Source organism: Perca flavescens, unplaced genomic scaffold, assembly GCF_004354835.1.
Source record: "Perca flavescens isolate YP-PL-M2 unplaced genomic scaffold, PFLA_1.0 EPR50_1.1_unplaced_scaf_9, whole genome shotgun sequence".
Classification (NCBI taxonomy): domain Eukaryota; kingdom Metazoa; phylum Chordata; class Actinopteri; order Perciformes; family Percidae; genus Perca; species Perca flavescens.
Genome location: NW_021166746.1, coordinates 33,825 through 53,510, shown reverse-complemented (window position 1 = coordinate 53,510; position 19,686 = coordinate 33,825). Strand labels below are relative to the sequence as shown.

Below are 19,686 nucleotides of genomic sequence, written 5' to 3'. Positions count from 1 at the left end.
CTGCTACATTCATCTGTTACAGCTTTAGTTACTAGTTACTTTAGTTACTCCGCTACATTCATCTGTTACAGCTTTAGTTATTAGTTACTTTAGTTACTCTGCTACATTCATCTGTTACAGCTTTAGTTACTAGTTACTTTAGTTACTCCGCTACATTCATCTGTTACAGCTTTAGTTACTAGTTACTTTAGTTACTCCGCTACATTCATCTGTTTCAGCTTTAGTTACTAGTTACTTTAGTTACTCCTCTACATTCATCTGTTCCAGCTTTACTTACTAGTTACTTTAGTTACTAGTTACTTTAGTTACTCCGCTACATTCACCTGTTACAGCTTTAGTTACTAGTTACTTTAGTTACTCCGCTACATTCTTCTGTTTCAGCTTTAGTTACTAGTTACTTTAGTTACTCCACTACATTCATCTGTTACAGCTTTAGTTACTAGTTACTTCAGTTACTCCGCTACATTCATCTGTTTCAGCTTTAGTTACTAGTTACTTTAGTTACTCCACTACATTCATCTGTTACAGCTTTAGTTACTAGTTACTTTAGTTACTCTGCTACATTCATCTGTTTCAGCTTTAGTTACTAGCTACTTTAGTTACTCCGCTACATTCATCTGTTACAGCTTTAGTTACTAGTTACTTTAGTTACTCCGCTACATTCATCTGTCACAGCTTTACTTACTAGTTACTTTAGTTACTAGTTACTTTAGTTACTCCGCTACATTCATCTGTTACAGCTTTAGTTACTAGTTACTTTAGTTACTCCACTACATTCATCTGTTACAGCTTTAGTTACTAGTTACTTTAGTTACTCCTCTACATTCATCTGTTCCAGCTTTAGTTACTAGTTACTTTAGTTACTCCGCTAAATTCATCTGTTACAGCTTTAGTTATTAGTTACTTTAGTTACTCCGCTACATTCATCTGTTACAGCTTTAGTTACTAGTTACTTTAGTTACTCCTCTACATTCATCTGTTCCAGCTTTACTTACTAGTTACTTTAGTTACTAGTTACTTTAGTTACTCCGCTACATTCATCTGTTACAGCTTTAGTTACTAGTAACTTTAGTTACTCCGCTACATTCATCTGTTACAGCTTTAGTTACTAGTAACTTTAGTTACTCCACTACATTCATCTGTTACAGCTTTAGTTACTAGTTACTTTAGTTACTCCGCTACATTAATCTGTTACAGCTTTAGTTACTAGTTACTTTAGTTACTCCACTACATTCATCTGTTACAGCTTTAGTTAGTAGTTACTTTAGTTACTCTTCTACATTCATCTGTTTCAGCTTTAGTTACTAGTTACTTTAGTTACTCCGCTACATTCATCTGTTCCAGCTTTAGTTACTAGTTACTTTAGTTACTCCTCTAGATTCATCTGTTACAGCTTTAGTTACTACTTACTTTAGTTACTCCGCTACATTAATCTGTTACAGCTTTAGTTACTAGTTACTTTAGTTACTCCACTACATTCATCTGTTACAGCTTTAGTTACTAGTAACTTTAGTTACTCCACTACATTCATCTGTTACAGCTTTAGTTACTAGTTACTTTAGTTACTCCGCTACATTAATCTGTTACAGCTTTAGTTACTAGTTACTTTAGTTACTCCACTACATTCATCTGTTACAGCTTTAGTTACTAGTTACTTTAGTTACTCTTCTACATTCATCTGTTTCAGCTTTAGTTACTAGTTACTTTAGTTACTCCGCTACATTCATCTGTTACAGCTTTAGTTACTAGTTACTTTAGTTACTCCGCTACATTAATCTGTTCCAGCTTTAGTTACTAGTAACTTTAGTTACTCCACTACATTCATCTGTTACAGCTTTAGTTAGTAGTTACTTTAGTTACTCTTCTACATTCATCTGTTTCAGCTTTAGTTACTAGTTACTTTAGTTACTCCGCTACATTCATCTGTTCCAGCTTTAGTTACTAGTTACTTTAGTTACTCCTCTAGATTCATCAGTTACAGCTTTAGTTACTAGTTACTTTAGTTCCTCCGCTACATTCATGTTACAGCTTTAGTTACTAGTTACTTTAGTTACTCCGCTACATTCATCTGTTACAGCTTTAGTTACTAGTTACTTTAGTTACTCCTCTACATTCATCTGTTTCAGCTTTAGTTACTAGTTACTTTAGTTACTCTGCTACATTCATCTGTTACAGCTTTAGTTACTAGTTACTTTAGTTACTCCGCTACATTAATCTGTTACAGCTTTAGTTAATAGTTACTTTAGTTACTCCACTACATTCATCTGTTACAGCTTTAGTTACTAGTTACTTTAGTTACTCTTCTACATTCATCTGTTTCAGCTTTAGTTACTAGTTACTTTAGTTACTCCGCTACATTCATCTGTTACAGCTTTAGTTACTAGTTACTTTAGTTACTCCGCTACATTAATCTGTTCCAGCTTTAGTTACTAGTAACTTTAGTTACTCCACTACATTCATCTGTTACAGCTTTAGTTACTAGTTACTTTAGTTACTCTTCTACATTCATCTGTTTCAGCTTTAGTTACTAGCTACTTTAGTTACTCCGCTACATTCATCTGTTCCAGCTTTAGTTACTAGTTACTTTAGTTACTCCTCTAGATTCATCAGTTACAGCTTTAGTTACTAGTTACTTTAGTTCCTCCGCTACATTCATGTTACAGCTTTAGTTACTAGTTACTTTAGTTACTCCGCTACATTCATCTGTTACAGCTTTAGTTACTAGTTACTTTAGTTACTCCGCTACATTAATCTGTTCCAGCTTTAGTTACTAGTAACTTTAGTTACTCCACTACATTCATCTGTTACAGCTTTAGTTAGTAGTTACTTTAGTTACTCTTCTACATTCATCTGTTTCAGCTTTAGTTACTAGTTACTTTAGTTACTCCGCTACATTCATCTGTTCCAGCTTTAGTTACTAGTTACTTTAGTTACTCCTCTAGATTCATCAGTTACAGCTTTAGTTACTAGTTACTTTAGTTCCTCCGCTACATTCATGTTATAGCTTTAGTTACTAGTTACTTTAGTTACTCCGCTACATTCATCTGTTACAGCTTTAGTTACTAGTTACTTTAGTTACTCCGCTACATTCATCTGTTACAGCTTTAGTTACTAGTTACTTTAGTTACTCCGCAACATTCATCTTAACTTGTGTGTGTTGTTGTTACTGTATTGTGATTAAGATAGTTTTTTGGGTTCAGGAGAAACGATGAAATCAAAGCTAAATGATTATCAGTTGTAAACATGTTTGTGTTTCTGTGTACAGTAGTTATATATATATATATATATATATATATTAGGGCTGTCAATCGATTAAACAAAATTAACTAATTAATTGCACAATTTGCTGTAATTAATCGCGATTAATCGCTTTTTTAAATTGAGACTGAAGCTTGTAATAATGGATATTTAAATGCTAAACAAACAAGGAAAGGTTTTGCTAAGTTCAGAATGTTTAATATCTTTCAGAACAACAGCAGCAACAGTTTGGCTTATTTAGTCCTGCTGAAGGCTGCTGAAACGTCTGACTTTAGAGCAGATTGTTGTCCCCGTCCCCGGCTGCTGTCGCCTGCTCTCGTCTACTTTACAGACGAGGAGCAGTTCATCTCCAACGAGCCGAGAGTTCGGTTCATCTCCGACGAGCCGAGAGTTCGGCTCATCTCCGACGAGCCGAGAGTTCGGTTCATCTCCGACGAGCCGAGAGTTCGGTTCATCTCCGACGAGCCGAGAGTTCGGTTCATCTCCGACGAGCCGAGAGTTCAGCTCATCTCCGACGAGCCGAGAGTTCGGTTCATCTCCGACGAGCCGAGAGTTCGGTTCATCTCCGACGAGCCGAGAGTTCAGTCGGAGGGGGGGGCAGTCGGGAATCACCCGGAAATGGCGAGCGGAGTGAGGTGACGTGACTAGTCTCAAAATCTGACGAAAATCTTCTAAACTGACCTTTGTTGATCTGAAATGAAGACCGATTCAGCAACTGCATCACGGCCTATTTCTCTCTTAAAATGTTTCCAGAAACATGTTCCAGTGAACTATTTTAGTACAATATGAGATCGTATTCTGAACGGCCGCCATGACAGTCTGGCTCTCAATATCCGGAGAAAACAAACCCATGTGACGCGTTCGTCCAATCAGCTGCCGGTTTTCATTACTTGGGCAACAATACAGAGTAGCGCCGCCTGCTGTTATGTAGATGTATTACGTTTCTCAGCCGCCACATGAAGTAAACAAACACAGCTGCGTTAATTTCGTTAATTTTTTTTAACGAGTTAAATATTAAAAAATTAACGCAAAAATTAACGCGTGAATTTTGACAGCCCTAATATATATATATATATATATATATATATATATATATATATATATATATATATATATATATATATTTTACTACTGTACTCACATTAACAATCAAGTTAACTCAAAGTCTTCTCTCTCTGCTTTGTCTGTCTTCCTCCATAACTTCCTGTCTCCTAAATGTGAGTAACACACACACACACACACACACACACACACATAAACACGCACGCACGCACGCACGCACACACACACACACACACACACAAAGAGACACACACTATATATTTACATATTAATACCAGTTTAGATAATGGTTCCTACATGTATGAACGGGGCCGAGGCCCCTTACACACTAACAACATGCAGCAATAACGGACCTTTGTTAAGTAAAGCCATCGCAAAACCCACCAGACTCCATGTAAATAATCAGGACTTTTAGCGTGTATAGAGCCAGCATATCTCCACCAGACTCCATGTAAATAATCAGGATTTTTAGCGTGTATAGAGCCAGCATATTTCCACATGTAAATGGATGAATTAAGGGTTTATTTCAACCAAACCAGAGTGGTGATTGTTGGAACAGTGGAAAGATGAACCAATGCGGCTTTTGGTAGTTTTATTTAGTTTCTGTCCACTTTGAATGAAGTGTGTTTACGATGATAAAAGTCCTGATTATTTACATGGAGTCTGGTTTAGTTTGGTGACGGTGATTTCGGGGCTGTTTCACGTTAAACTGAAAGGATCTTACTCTTTCATAAATAATCCCAAATGAAATAAAACTTCATTAAACTATTTAATACAAGCAGCTGTCCCACACCGTGCGTCGTGACGTCACCGCCCCGCCGCCGTGCGTTGTGTCGTAAAGAGAGAGATGACGTAGTAAAAAAAAAAAGCGTCAGATACCGGGAGGAAGAGAGGCAGCGTCCTGCACGAGGAGGAGAGGAGAGAGAGAGAGAGAGACACACACAGGTAAATCTGCCTGTCTGTCTGATTCACTGAAACAGAAAAACTAAACGGAGGATTAGATCTGATTATATGTTTTATTATCGATCAGAGAGAGAAAGAGAGCGCATCATTCTGCTCCATCACCGCCGCTCAGAGTCTGTGTGTGTGTGTGTGTGTGTGTGTATATGTGTGTGTGTGTGTGTGTGTGTGTGTGTGTGTGTGTGTGTGTGTGTGTGTGTTGCAGCGGGGTGTTTCCTGCTGCAGGACGACCGGAAACTACCGCATCAAGTCTACGTTATAGATTTACATATTATGTACCTCTGTAATAATCTATACAAATAAATAAAGAAATTGTGATCTGAAGAGGGATGAATGTGTAAAATGTGTAGAATGTGTAATAATAACAACAATAATAATATATAATAATAATAATACAATGATAATATAATAATAATAATATATAATAAGAATGTATAACCACAATAATAAGAACATCATTTAAATCTTATCAAACTATGTTTTTATATTTTTGTTTTTAGGGATTTTATTTTTGTCTGAATATATAAATATAATATTGAGTTGTAATATATAATTCAGATGTGAGTCGGGAGCATCTGTCTCAATCCAGATTACATCTGATTGTCCCTCCCCTTTAATCCCCCCCACCCCCATGTGTTGCCATGGCAACCCTTCACCGGGCAGCTGGAGGGGGTCATTAGGCGGTAACCATGGTAACCACGGGACTTGGGGTGATGTCATCATCAAGCAGCAAACATTATTCATTTAAATTAATCTCCAACTATTTTGATAATTGATGAGTCGCAAAGTCTGAAGCTCTGTGATTGGCTGTTTGCAGTGAAATGCATCCTGGGAGTTGTTGTTTTTTACCTTTGAGTTGCTGTGATTAGAAAGACCTGTATCCTGTTTCTAGCTCGCAGCATCATTAGTCTCCATGGTAACCGTGTTGTCCCTGTGTCTCAGGTGAATCATGATGACGACAGAGCCAGGTACCCAGGAGGCGGAGTCTTTCCCTGAAGCCGCCGCCCACTCCACACCCAAACAGGGAGGGGGAAGCCACGCTCACAGCTCATTGGCCGAGGACTCGTCCAGTCCGCTGTCATCGAGCAGTCGCATCGCTCGCTCTCCGGCCAGAAACGCCCTGAGCTTCAGGACGATGCAGAGCCGCGTCACGCTGCTGGACGGCTCGCTGTTCACCTGCACCGTGGAGGTAATATATATATATATATATATATACACATTTTACTAAATATTTCATTATATCTTTTAATGAGACAACACTGAAGAATTTACACTTTGCTCCAATCTAAAGTATTAAGTGTCCAGCTAAATGTCTAAACACATTGGCATGGTTTGATTTCAGTTAACCTAATAACTGGTGTGATTTGCATTGAGAGATGATTTTATGGAAAGTACCCCATTCCAATCTCTAGGTATGGTGAAGGGTATGTGATGATGGGGGGGTATTTTAATTCCAAAGGCCAAGGGAACTTTATCAGGATGCATAGTATCCTGGATCCATAAAATAACTGGCCTTTATAATAACCATCTGCCTGCCTCTATGGGAATTTAACATAGGGGTGTACTGACTTTAGTGTCCAGTGGTTTAGACATTAATGGCTGTGTGTTGAGTTATTTTGAGGGGACAGTACATTTACACTGTTATACAAGCTGGACACTTAATACTTTACATTGTAGCAAAGGGTCATTTCTTCAGTGTTGTCCCATTAAAAGATATAAACCCTTTGCACATACGTCACCACGACCACGTAATGACGTCATGATGGATGGCAAATCATCGGCTAAACAGTGTAGTAGACGAGCGGAAGTTTCATAGTTAGCAATCAGTTTGAAATACATAACACTAAATAAACTGTATTTATGGCTTTATGGCTTCTTATATTATCAACAAGTTGTTGTGCCGTTATCGGTCGAGGTAGGGCATCTGGTAGGTGCTCACAAAGAGAGGTATTTGGAGAAGGTGGAGATAGCAGGATTGGATTCCGACCCTTCATTCTTCCTCCCTCCGTTTTTGCGGACCTCATTAAATCGCAGAGTCTGCCCGACTTCAGTCCACACGATCTGTACCACCATGTTGTAAACGGGGTATCCCCATATCCTGGTGCTGATCTCAAAGCTTTTAAAAGTCTGGATGCTTTGTAGCTGGCTGGGTTAGAGGTATGCGATGCTACGCTAACGGCGTAGCATGTATGTGTGTTAAGTAAAGTGATCAAGGGAACGGCTTTCTTTTTTTTGATATGTAGCTAGATCAGTGAATAACCGATGTTAGTTATGTGGGTCATCATGGGGTTGGTCCTGTTAGCAGGAACAGCTGGTTAGCATGGCAGCTAGCTAGCTAGCTGGTTGAGGATAATTTTATGTATCACTCATTTAAAACAGAAAGGCAATACATAAACATGCTTGTGTTGGTGAGGATTACTCTGCATTCTTGTGAATGTGAGAACACAAACACAAATGAAAACGTACGCATTTAGCTTGCCATCTGTCTACAGCATAGCTCTTCCGCCGTCTGTCATGGCGTTCATAACTCGCGCGAGTTATTATAGTTATAATATAACGTAAACTCTCTGTCTGTAGAAGCGAGCTCGTGGGTTTCAGCTGTTTAATAAAGTCTGTGAACACGTCAACCTGCTGGAGAGAGATTACTTCGCTCTGAGCTTCAGAGACGCTGACAACAACAAGGTACCTGTCTGTCTGTCTGTCTGTCTGTCTCTCTTACCTGCCTGTCTCTGTTACCTGTCTGTCTGTCTAACATCTCTGTCTCGCTAACCTGTCTGTCTTATAGAACTGGTTGGATCCATCAAAGGAGATGAAGAAGCAGGTCCGAGGTCTGTAGCTCCGCCCACTTTATCTTAGAAACTTGATCCTGATTGGTCAGTTTAGTCTCATGAACCAGACATTCATGGAGTTACCAAAAGTTAAGCACTTTTAACTCGCGTGGGGAGGGGCTTTAGAGAGCTCTGTGGGCCGCGTGGGGAGGGGCTTTAGAGAGCTCTGTGGGCCGCGTAGGGAGGGGCTTTAGTGAGCTCTGTGGGCGGCGTGGGGAGGGGCTTTAGAGAGCTCTGTGGGGCGTAGGGAGGGGCTTTAGAGAGTTCTGTGGGGGCGTGGGGAGGGGCTTTAGAGAGCTCTGTGGGGCGTGGGAGGGGCTTTAGTGAGCTCTGTGGGGGCGTGGGGAGGGGCTTTAGTGAGCTCTGTGGGCGCGTGGGAGGGGCTTTAGTGAGCTCTGTGGGGCGTGGGGAGGGGCTTTAGAGAGCTCTGTGGGCCGCGTAGGGAGGGGCTTTAGAGTTCTGTGGGCGCGTAGGGAGGGGCTTTAGAGAGCTCTGTGGGGGCGTGGGAGGGGCTTTAGAGAGCTCTGTGGGGCGTAGGGAGGGGCTTTAGTGAGCTCTGTGGGGCGTGGGGAGGGGCTTTAGAGGCTCTGTGGGCTGTAGGGAGGGGCTTTAGTGAGCTCTGTGGGCGCGTGGGGAGGGGCTTTAGAGAGCTCTGTGGGGGCGTGGGGAGGGGCTTTAGAGAGCTCTGTGGGCGTAGGGAGGGGCTTTAGTGAGCTCTGTGGGCGTGGGGAGGGGCTTTAGAGAGCTCTGTGGGGCGTGGGGAGGGGCTTTAGTGAGCTCTGTGGGGCGTGGGGAGGGGCTTTAGAGAGCTCTGTGGGCCGCGTAGGGAGGGGCTTTAGTGAGCTCTGTGGGCCACGTAGGGAGGGGCTTTAGAGCTCTGTGGGGGCGTGGGGAGGGGCTTTAGTGAGCTCTGTGGGGCGTGGGGAGGGGCTTTAGAGAGCTCTGTGGGCTGTAGGGAGGGGCTTTAGTGAGCTCTGTGGGCGTGGGGAGGGCTTTAGAGAGCTCTGTGGGCCGCGTAGGGAGGGGCTTTAGAGAGCTCTGTGGGCCGCGTAGGGAGGGGCTTTAGTGAGCTCTGTGGGCCGCGTAGGGAGGGGCTTTAGAGAGCTCTGTGGGCCGCGTGGGGAGGGGCTTTAGTGAGCTCTGTGGGCCGCGTAGGGAGGGGCTTTAGAGAGCTCTGTGGGCCGCGTAGGGAGGGGCTTTAGTGAGCTCTGTGGGCCGCGTAGGGAGGGGCTTTAGAGAGCTCTGTGGGCGGCGGGAGGGGCTTTAGTGAGCTCTGTGGGCCGCGTGGGGGGGGCTTTAGTGAGCTCTGTGGGCCGCGTGGGGAGGGGCTTTAGAGAGCTCTGTGGGCCGCGTAGGGAGGGGCTTTAGAGCTCTGTGGGGCGTGGGGAGGGGCTTTAGTGAGCTCTGTGGGCGCGTGGGGAGGGGCTTTAGTGAGCTCTGTGGGCCGCGTGGGGAGGGGCTTTAGTGAGCTCTGTGGGCCGCGTGGGGAGGGGCTTTAGAGAGCTCTGTGGGCCGCGTAGGGAGGGGCTTTAGAGAGCTCTGTGGGCCGCGTAGGGAGGGGCTTTAGAGAGCTCTGTGGGCCGCGTAGGGAGGGGCTTTAGAGAGCTCTGTGGGGCGTGGGGAGGGGCTTTAGAGAGCTCTGTGGGGCGTGAGGGAGGGGCTTTAGAGAGCTCTGTGGGCCGCGTAGGGAGGGGCTTTAGGGGCTTTTTGGGCCGTGTAGGGTTACAGGGTTGTTAATGGGTTACCGTGGTTACAGGGTTACCATGGTAACAGCTCTGTTTCTGTCTCTCAGGCGTTCCCTGGAACTTCTCGTTTAACGTGAAGTTTTACCCCCCCGACCCCGCCCAGCTGTCTGAGGACATCACCAGGTAAACACTCACCTGTCAGTCAATGATCTGGCACACCTGTATCAGCTGTCTGAGCACTTCCTGTCTGTCTGCAGGTACTTCCTGTGTCTCCAGCTCAGACAGGATGTCGTTTCTGGGCGACTCCCGTGTTCCTTCGCAACTCACACCATCCTCGGCTCCTACACCGTCCAATCAGAGCTCGGAGACTACGACCCCGGTAACAACACCCTCCTACTTCCTGTTGTACCCCCCTCCTCCTTCCTGTTGTACCCCCTCCTCCTTCCTGTTGTACCCCCCTCCTACTTCCTGTTGTACCCCCCTCCTCCTTCCTGTTGTATCCCCCTCCTCCTTCCTGTTGTACCCCCCTCCTACTTCCTGTTGTACCCCCCTCCTCCTTCCTGTTGTACCCCCCTCCTACTTCCTGTTGTACCCCCCCTCCTCCTTCCTGTTGTACACCCCTCCTACTTCCTGTTGTACCCCCCTCCTCCTTCCTGTTGTACCCCCCTCCTACTTCCTGTTGTACCCCCCTCCTCCTTCCTGTTGTACCCCCCTCCTCCTTCTTGTTGTACCTCCTCCTACTTTCTGTTGTACCTGCCCATAGTCCAATCTGACCTGTCTCTCTGACCAGCTGTCTGTCTCTCTGACCAGCTGTCTGTCTCTCTGACCACCTGTCTGTCTCTCTGGCCACCTGTCTGTCTCTCTGTTTATATTCCAGATGAGTGCGGTTCAGATTACGTCGCTGAAATCGGTTTTGCTCCGACACAAACTAAAGAAATGGAGGAAAAGATCATGGAGCTGCACAAAACATTCAGGTTCTTCTAACACACACACACACACACGCAGAGACACACACACACACACAGACACACACAGACACACACACACACACACAGACACACACACACAGACACACACACAGACACACACACAGACACACACACACACACACACACACACACACACACACACACACACACAGACACACACACACACACACACACACACACACAGACACACACAGACACACACACACACACACACACACACACACACACACACACACACACACACACACAGACACACACACAGACACACACACAGACACACACACACAGACACACACATTCAGGTTGATTGGTAGTCTACATCTGGCTTCAGGTTGCACTAAAAATGTATTTTACTTGAACATTGCAGTTTTAATAAATAGAGATTTGAACCTTATTGAATTGTGTGTATTTGTGTGATTGTGTGATTGTTTGTGATTGTGTGATTGTGTGATTGTGTGATAGTGTGATTGTGTTGTGTGATAGTTTATTATTGTGTGATTGTGTGTATTTGTGTGATTGTGTGATTGTGTTTTAGTTTATTGTGTGATCGTGTGATAGTGTGATTGTGTGTGATAGTGTGATTGTGTGCGATAGTGTGATTGTGTGTGATTGTTTATTATTGTGTGATCGTGTGTGATTGTTTATTATTGTGTGATTGTGTGAGTTCATTATTGTGTATTTGTGTGTTTAGAGGAATGACTCCGGCCGAAGCAGAGATGAACTTCCTCGACAATGTGAAGAAACTTTCCATGTACGGAGTCGACCTTCATCACGCAACGGTAAACACAATCACACTCACCACTTCATCAGAGACTTAACCACACTCACCACTTCATCAGAGACTTAACCACACTCACCACTTCATCAGATATATAACCACACTCACCACTTCATCAGAGACTTAATAACACTCACCACTTCATCAGATATATAACCACACTCACCACTTCATCAGAGACTTAACCACACTCACCACTTCATCAGAGACTTAACCACACTCACCACTTCATCAGATATATAACCACACTCACCACTTCATCAGAGACTTAATAACACTCACCACTTCATCAGATATATAACCACACTCACCACTTCATCAGAGACTTAACCACACTCACCACTTCATCAGAGACTTAACCACACTCACCACTTCATCAGAGACTTAACCACACTCACCACTTCATCAGAGACTTAATAACACTCACCACTTCATCAGATATATAACCACACTCACCACTTCATCAGATACTTAATAACACTCACCACTTCATCAGATATATAACCACACTCACCACTTCATCAGATACTTAATAACACTCACCACTTCATCAGATATATAATCACACTCACCACTTCATCAGATACTTAATAACACTCACCACTTCATCAGATATATAATCACACTCACCACTTCATCAGATACTTAATAACACTCACCACTTCATCAGATATATAATCACACTCACCACTTCATCAGATACTTAATAACACTCACCACTTCATCAGATATATAATCACACTCACCACTTCATCAGATACTTAATAACACTCACCACTTCATCAGATATATAATCACACTCACCACTTCATCAGATACTTAATAACACTCACCACTTCATCAGATATATAATCACACTCACCACTTCATCAGATACTTAATAACACTCACCACTTCATCAGATATATAATCACACTCACCACTTCATCAGATACTTAATAACACTCACCCCTTCATCAGATATATAATCACACTCACCACTTCATCAGATACTTAATAACACTCACCACTTCATCAGATATATAACCACACTCACCACTTCATCAGATACTTAATAACACTCACCACTTCATCAGATACATAACCACACTCACCACTTCATCAGATACATAACCACACTCACCACTTCATCAGATACATAACCACACTCACCACTTCATCAGATATATAATCACACTCACCACTTCATCAGATACTTAATAACACTCACCACTTCATCAGATACTTAATAACACTCACCACTTCATCAGATATATAACCACACTCACCACTTCATCAGATACTTAATAACACTCACCACTTCATCAGATATATAACCACACTCACCACTTCATCAGATACTTAATAACACTCACCACTTCATCAGATATATAATCACACTCACCACTTCATCAGATATATAATCACACTCACCACTTCATCAGATACTTAATAACACTCACCACTTCATCAGATATATAATCACACTCACCACTTCATCAGATATATAATCACACTCACCACTTCATCAGATATATAATCACACTCACCACTTCATCAGATATATAATCACACTCACCACTTCATCAGATACTTAATAACACTCACCACTTCATCAGATATATAATCACACTCACCACTTCATCAGATATATAATCACACTCACCACTTCATCAGATATATAATCACACTCACCACTTCATCAGATATATAATCACACTCACCACTTCATCAGATATATAATCACACTCACCACTTCATCAGATACTTAATAACACTCACCACTTCATCAGATACTTAATAACACTCACCACTTCATCAGATACATAACCACACTCACCACTTCATCAGATACGTGTGTGAGAGTGAGAGCACGGTCAGCGAGCTTGTTACCACAGGTTCCAGTTCATCTTTTAATGTGTGTAATTATAATTTGTTGAGTTACTTAAACAAACGATTGGGGAAATAAACACTGCTTGTCCGCGAGTCCCATTGATAGAGCCTGTGGCTGGATGTAACCCATTTGTAGCTACAAATCACGGATAGTTAGCTTCATTTTCGGTGTAATTCTGAGTATATTTACAGTTTGAATTTCGTCACGCCACGTATACAACATCTAGCTAAATGTCTTATAAAGCTAACAACGGTGTCCGATTTCAAGTTAATGAATATTTCTGAATTTCAGAGGAATTCTAAGAGGAGGCTAGCTAGCTCTCATTGATAGAGCTCCATCCAGCCACAGGCTCTATCAATGAGACTCGCGGACAAGCGGTGTTTATTTCCCCAATCGTTTAAGTAACTCAACACATTATAATTACCCACATTAAAAGATTAACTGGAATCTGTGGTAACAGATTCACAACTAAACAGATACACTCACCTACACCGGGCATTTAGCTAGCAGGAAGAGAGGAGTTTCAGGCCCTGGAGCTCTGTCAGAGCAGGGGCATTTGGTGGTCTATTAGCTGAAGAGACGGTGACTTTGAGCGGGTATGTAGTGCTGTGGGCTGCCAGTCATGACGGAGCTCCAAGTACCTCATAGCAGGCCGGGGTCTGAGAAGGAAGGCAGGCTGGGCCGCGAGGCAGCAACACAGGCAGCACCGGCGCTGAACTTCGACACACAGTCGGACAAAATTTGCAATTAGCCATCCATTTTCATAACATGGCCCATATTTGAGCTTTACATAGTTGATTTCTCGCATAAAAAAGTTTCAGAAGTGAATTTTGTAATGGAATAGCAGAGATCTGTGTGACCTAGCTAGATTCAGAAGACTACCTGATCTCAGGTCAGTTGTGTAGCCTATGTAAATGTTCTACCTGACCTCAGGTCAGTTGTGTACTACCTGATCTCAGGTCAGTTGTGTAGCCTATGTAAATGTACTACCTGATCTCAGGTCAGTTGTGTAGCCTTTGTAAATGTTCTACCTGATCTCAGGTCAGTTGTGTAGCCTTTGTAAATGTACTACCTGATCTCAGGTCAGTTGTGTACTACCTGATCTCAGGTCAGTTGTGTAGCCTATGTAAATGTACTACCTGATCTCAGGTCAGTTGTGTAGCCTATGTAAATGTACTACCTGATCTCAGGTCAGTTGTGTAGCCTATGTAAATGTTCTACCTGATCTCAGGTCAGTTGTGTAGCCTATGTAAATGTTCTACCTGATCTCAGGTCAGTTGTGTAGCCTATGTAAATGTACTACCTGATCTCAGGTCAGTTGTGTAGCCTATGTAAATGTTCTACCTGATCTCAGGTCAGTTGTGTAGCCTATGTAAATGTTCTACCTGATCTCAGGTCAGTTGTGTAGCCTATGTAAATGTACTACCTGATCTCAGGTCAGTTGTGTAGCCTATGTAAATGTTCTACCTGATCTCAGGTCAGTTGTGTAGCCTATATAAATGTACTACCTGATCTCAGGTCAGTTGTGTAGCCTATGTAAATGTTCTACCTGATCTCAGGTCAGTTGTGTAGCCTATGTAAATGTTCTACCTGATCTCAGGTCAGTTGTGTAGCCTATGTAAATGTTCTACCTGATCTCAGGTCAGTTGTGTAGCCTATGTAAATGTACTACCTGATCTCAGGTCAGTTGTGTAGTCTATTTAAATGTACTACCTGATCTCAGGTCAGTTGTGTAGCCTATGTAAATGTTCTACCTGATCTCAGGTCAGTTGTGTAGCCTATGTAAATGTACTACCTGATCTCAGGTCAGTTGTGTAGCCTATGTAAACACCCATGGGCTGACAAAGGTTCCGGTTTTTGGGAGGTTGACGTCAACTTCCAGCTTTGTTGAGATTCGCCCGTTTTTAGCGGCAGTTTCAAAATATGAGATTATCATAGTAAAGGGGTGTCAGTGGGACTTTGAGCTTCTATGTATGTCCTATTTACCCACCGAACTGTTGTTATTCAACTATGACAGGGTGAAATCAGTTTTGCATTCTATCACCCCTTTAATGAAGACTGTTCAATAATCACACTCACCACTTCATCAGACACTTAATGAAGACTAAGTTATAATGTTCAACTAGAAAATTCCACAGGAAATTTTGACAGTGTACCTACTACTTGGTGCACATCCGAATGACACTAGCTAACAGTAAATCTGCTGTTAGACATGTCCTGTAAAGAGAGGACAACATGGCCTACAGTAAAGAGTCTCCATGATAGGAGGTGTGTGTGTCAGAACTTGTTGCTATGGTGATTTCCACAATGAGGGAGTAGAGGAGGGAGGGGGAGACAGTATCTTCCATGGGTCAAACATGTCCATTTAATGATAATTATACCTCTTAAGTTTGTTCTGTAATTCAAAAACCGTGGGTCCAAACAGCAAAAATAGTATCATCACAAGAAGGATAAAGGTCTGGCGAACTCATTGATGTGGTTTTTATGTTTGTGGTGTCAAATATATGGGACAAGGAGCAGGTAACAAACAGGGAACCATCTGCGTCCTTCCAGATATATATGTTTTCATTGTTTCTATCGGCAGCTGGTATGAACAGAGCCAAAAGTTTATGTGAAGTCTACGGGACTATTTTGTTTGCTGATTTCGTGAAAGCCGAGCGGCAAATCTCTTAGAAAAGTCATAGCACACCATTCCCGATCATTACACACATTTTCATGTATTTTTGTGTGCATATGTTGGCAACGCTCCGTGACTAGTAGCAGGACAAAAATGTGGCAGAATAAGTATGAGGCATAATAGTCATTCTGCCGATTGCTGCTATTGCAGAACATCGGCACACTGAATAACCTCACTCAATAGCTTTGTAATATTTTGATCAAACTTCTAACAACAATATGAACAGAAACCTGGCCGTTAGCCTGGTCAGGAGCAGGCTAACTGTTAGCCTGGCTGTTAATCTGGTCAGGAGCAGGCTAGCTGTTAGCCTGGCTGTTAGCCTGGTCAGGAGCAGGCTAGCTGCACAGAACAAATCTCCATGGTAACTTAGGTGCTTCTGCTTTTGTGCAACAATGTCAAGGCTAAATTCATCCAGGATAACTGGAATATCCCGGCTTAATCATTTGGTTTTGTGCAATAGCCCTCTGATGAACAGGTAAACACATCAGGGCAGGTAACCTCAGGAAGACAACAGATGATCTGATGAACAGGTGATCTGATGAACAGGTAACCTGATGAACAGGTGACCTGATGAACAGGTGATCTGATGAACAGGTAACCTGATGAACAGGTAACCTGATGAACAGATGATCTGATGAACAGTTGATCTGATGAACAGGTGATCTGATGAACAGGTAACCTGATGAACAGGTAACCTGATGAACAGATGATCTGATGAACAGGTGATCTGATGAACAGGTGATCTGATGAACAGGTGATCTGATGAACATGTAACCTGATGAACAGGTGATCTGATGAACAGGTAACCTGATGAACAGGTGATCTGATGAACAGGTGACCATCATATGGCGGTACGAGTTTGTTTTAGAACCATTCGTCCTTCAGTGAAGAGAACTAAACAAACCGTCATGTGATCGTGTCAGAGCTGCATGACCCACTTCCTGTCCACGATCAATCAGTGTGTGTGTGTGTGCCTGTGTGTGTGTATGGGAGTGTGTGAGTGTGTATGTGTGTCTCTGTGTGTGTGTGTGAGAGAGAGAGAGAGAGAGAGAGAGAGAGAGTGTGTGTGTGTGTGTGTGTGTGAGAGAGAGAAAGAGAGTATGTGTGTGTGTGTGTGTGTGAGAGAGAAAGAGTATGTGTGTGTGTGTGTGTGTGAGAGAGAAAGAGAGTATGTGTGTGTGTGTGTATGTGTGTGAGTATGTGTGTGTGTTTGTGTGTGTGTGTGTCTCAGTAGTGATTTTTCCATGACTGTTTCCATTGATTGAGCCTCAGTAACAGAGAGGTTCATTTAGGTTCAGTTCTACTTCGCATCACTTAGATCTGGGTTAGGGGTTTAGGTTTTAGGGTTTAGGGCTTAGGGTTTAGGCTTTAGGCTTTAGGGCTTAGGACTTAGGCTTTAGGTCTTAGGGTTTAGGGTTTAGGGCTTATGGTTTAGGGCTTAGGTCTTAGGCTTTAGGTTTTAGGGTTTAGGGTTTAGGGCTTAGAGACTCATGTCTGATCTGAAGTTGGATCCACAGAGATCTCTTCACTTACAAACATAAACCTGAACATGAAATTAACAACATGAGCATTTCACAACGTAAAGAACTTTTTCTGAAGTCCTGAACACTTTTTATGCACATTTTGCTCTAAGCTCTAGAGCAGAGTTTGACGCCCCCATGAGGAATTCTGAGTAATGACAACAACACAGGGGATTATAAAACACAATGGGATTAATTATTATCTTGTAGTGTTTATGTCCTCTTCCTCTCCAAAGCTGAACGCTGTGCTTTGCTTTCTCAGCGGTGACATGAAGCATCACTAAGATTACATATATACATATTTTATGTTGTGACATCGCCCTCTGGGACAAATAATAGATTCATTGATCGAACGATACCACTTAGTAAACAGCTATAGTAACACAGAGAGAGTTTGTGGAGCCGAGAGGGTTAACGGTCCGTGTCACACTTATCAGTTCAATGTTCTAAACACTAACGCACATTTGGAAAAACAGAAAAATGGGTTCAAATATCAAATCTTTCATTTTTTTCCACCATGACAAATTAAAAAATTGTGTCTGAGCTCCAATTATTCAATGCTGCCATGGTATTCTCTCCCTCTAGTTTGTGGAATATGCAGCATATTAACTGCATATGGACCAAAATAAAAAACTGAAAGACTTTGGGGTCAGAGGTTTTTGCAACTGATGGTTTCAAGTGGGGGGGCTGGGGGGGTGCGTAGCTAGGTGGAACAAGGGAGAGAATACCATGGCAGTATTATTATTATTATATTGAATAATTGGAGCTCAGACGCAATTTTGTAATTTTACTAAATTTCTGATCTTCTGAATAAGAAACTGGAAAATTGGAAAAACAGTTTAAAGATCCAATTTTTTAATTTGTCAAGGCGGAAAAAAATGAAAAATTGGATATTTTAACCCATTTTTCTGTTTTTCCAAATGTCCGTTTGTATTTAGAAAATATAACTGATAAGCATTACACTGACCGTTAATTAGCTTTGGATGAACAATAATAGTTTAATTTTAACCGGCGTTCATTCATATAAAATATTCGTGCACTAAAGCTTTAAGGTCTTTACACACCAGGGATGTTTTCATGTGATTAATTCACATGTCAATAGATGTTTTAGAACCGTTGTTTTTGAGTTCTTTCACACAGAACGAGAATATTTCGTGGTGATGATGCAACGTACAACAGTCTGTACAGACAGAAAACTTTATTGCTCCTTTCAACCTTTACAAAGACAGCGTTTACAGAGACTCTGTCCGTTCTTACCTTTTACAATAAAGACGTACGCTACACTATTTGCCAGAGGGACTTATATTTATACACACACACACACACACACACATATACATATATATATATATATATATATATATATATATATATATATATATATATATATATATATCGCCATTTAAGGTTTCCTTTATCAGGAACTACACAACTTCGTTAGAGGCAACCCCGTCGTACATTAATCTCCTGATAATGGACACCTCTTTGATTAACTCTCACTTATATAGGTATGTAATTTCTTATCTTTATTTTAAAATGTCTGGAACTGTTTGTGCAGTCTGTCTCAGCCAGGAAATTTTTATCTCATGTACTCATTATTATATTCTCATTTACTCCTGTAATAACGGTTCAATAAACACACGGTGGAAACAACATCTGACTGACTAATAGCATTGCTAAGTCCAGTTCAGAGCAAAGACTCGAGGCGAGAAGAAACTGTTTCAGAGCACTGCAGGAAACGACCAACAGAGAAGTCAGCTACAAACTGACTTTCATAGAAATAAAAGGATCCAGAATCCATTTTATTTATATGTTACAAACTGTCCGCTGTTGGGAATGTCAGACTTTTAGATGGAGGCTCAACAAGCTGTGTGAGCACAGTATGTGGTGGAGCGAGCTAGAGAGAGACTGGAGAGAGAGCAGTATGTGGTGGAGCTAGAGAGAGACTGGAGAGAGAGAGAGCAGTATGTGGTGGAGCTAGAGAGAGACTGAAGAGAGAGAGCAGTATGTGGTGGAGCGAGCTAGAGAGAGACTGAAGAGAGAGCAGTATGTGGTG

The 19,686-nt window shown here is 42.2% G+C and overlaps 1 protein-coding gene across 1 annotated transcript in view; it reads left to right on the top strand.

Moving 5' to 3' along the window:
• The first annotated feature begins 6,400 nt into the window (after window positions 1-6,400).
• LOC114552171 (band 4.1-like protein 3) overlaps window positions 6,401-19,686 on the top strand; it is a 36,547-nt gene continuing 23,261 nt past the window's right edge. The window contains exons 1-7 of the mRNA XM_028572805.1: window positions 6,401-6,469; window positions 7,858-7,962; window positions 8,066-8,108; window positions 9,901-9,976; window positions 10,051-10,172; window positions 10,671-10,767; window positions 11,474-11,561. Coding sequence (XP_028428606.1) covers window positions 6,416-6,469; window positions 7,858-7,962; window positions 8,066-8,108; window positions 9,901-9,976; window positions 10,051-10,172; window positions 10,671-10,767; window positions 11,474-11,561 — 585 coding nt within the window. The 5' untranslated portion in view covers window positions 6,401-6,415. The remainder of the gene's footprint in view (window positions 6,470-7,857; window positions 7,963-8,065; window positions 8,109-9,900; window positions 9,977-10,050; window positions 10,173-10,670; window positions 10,768-11,473; window positions 11,562-19,686) is intronic.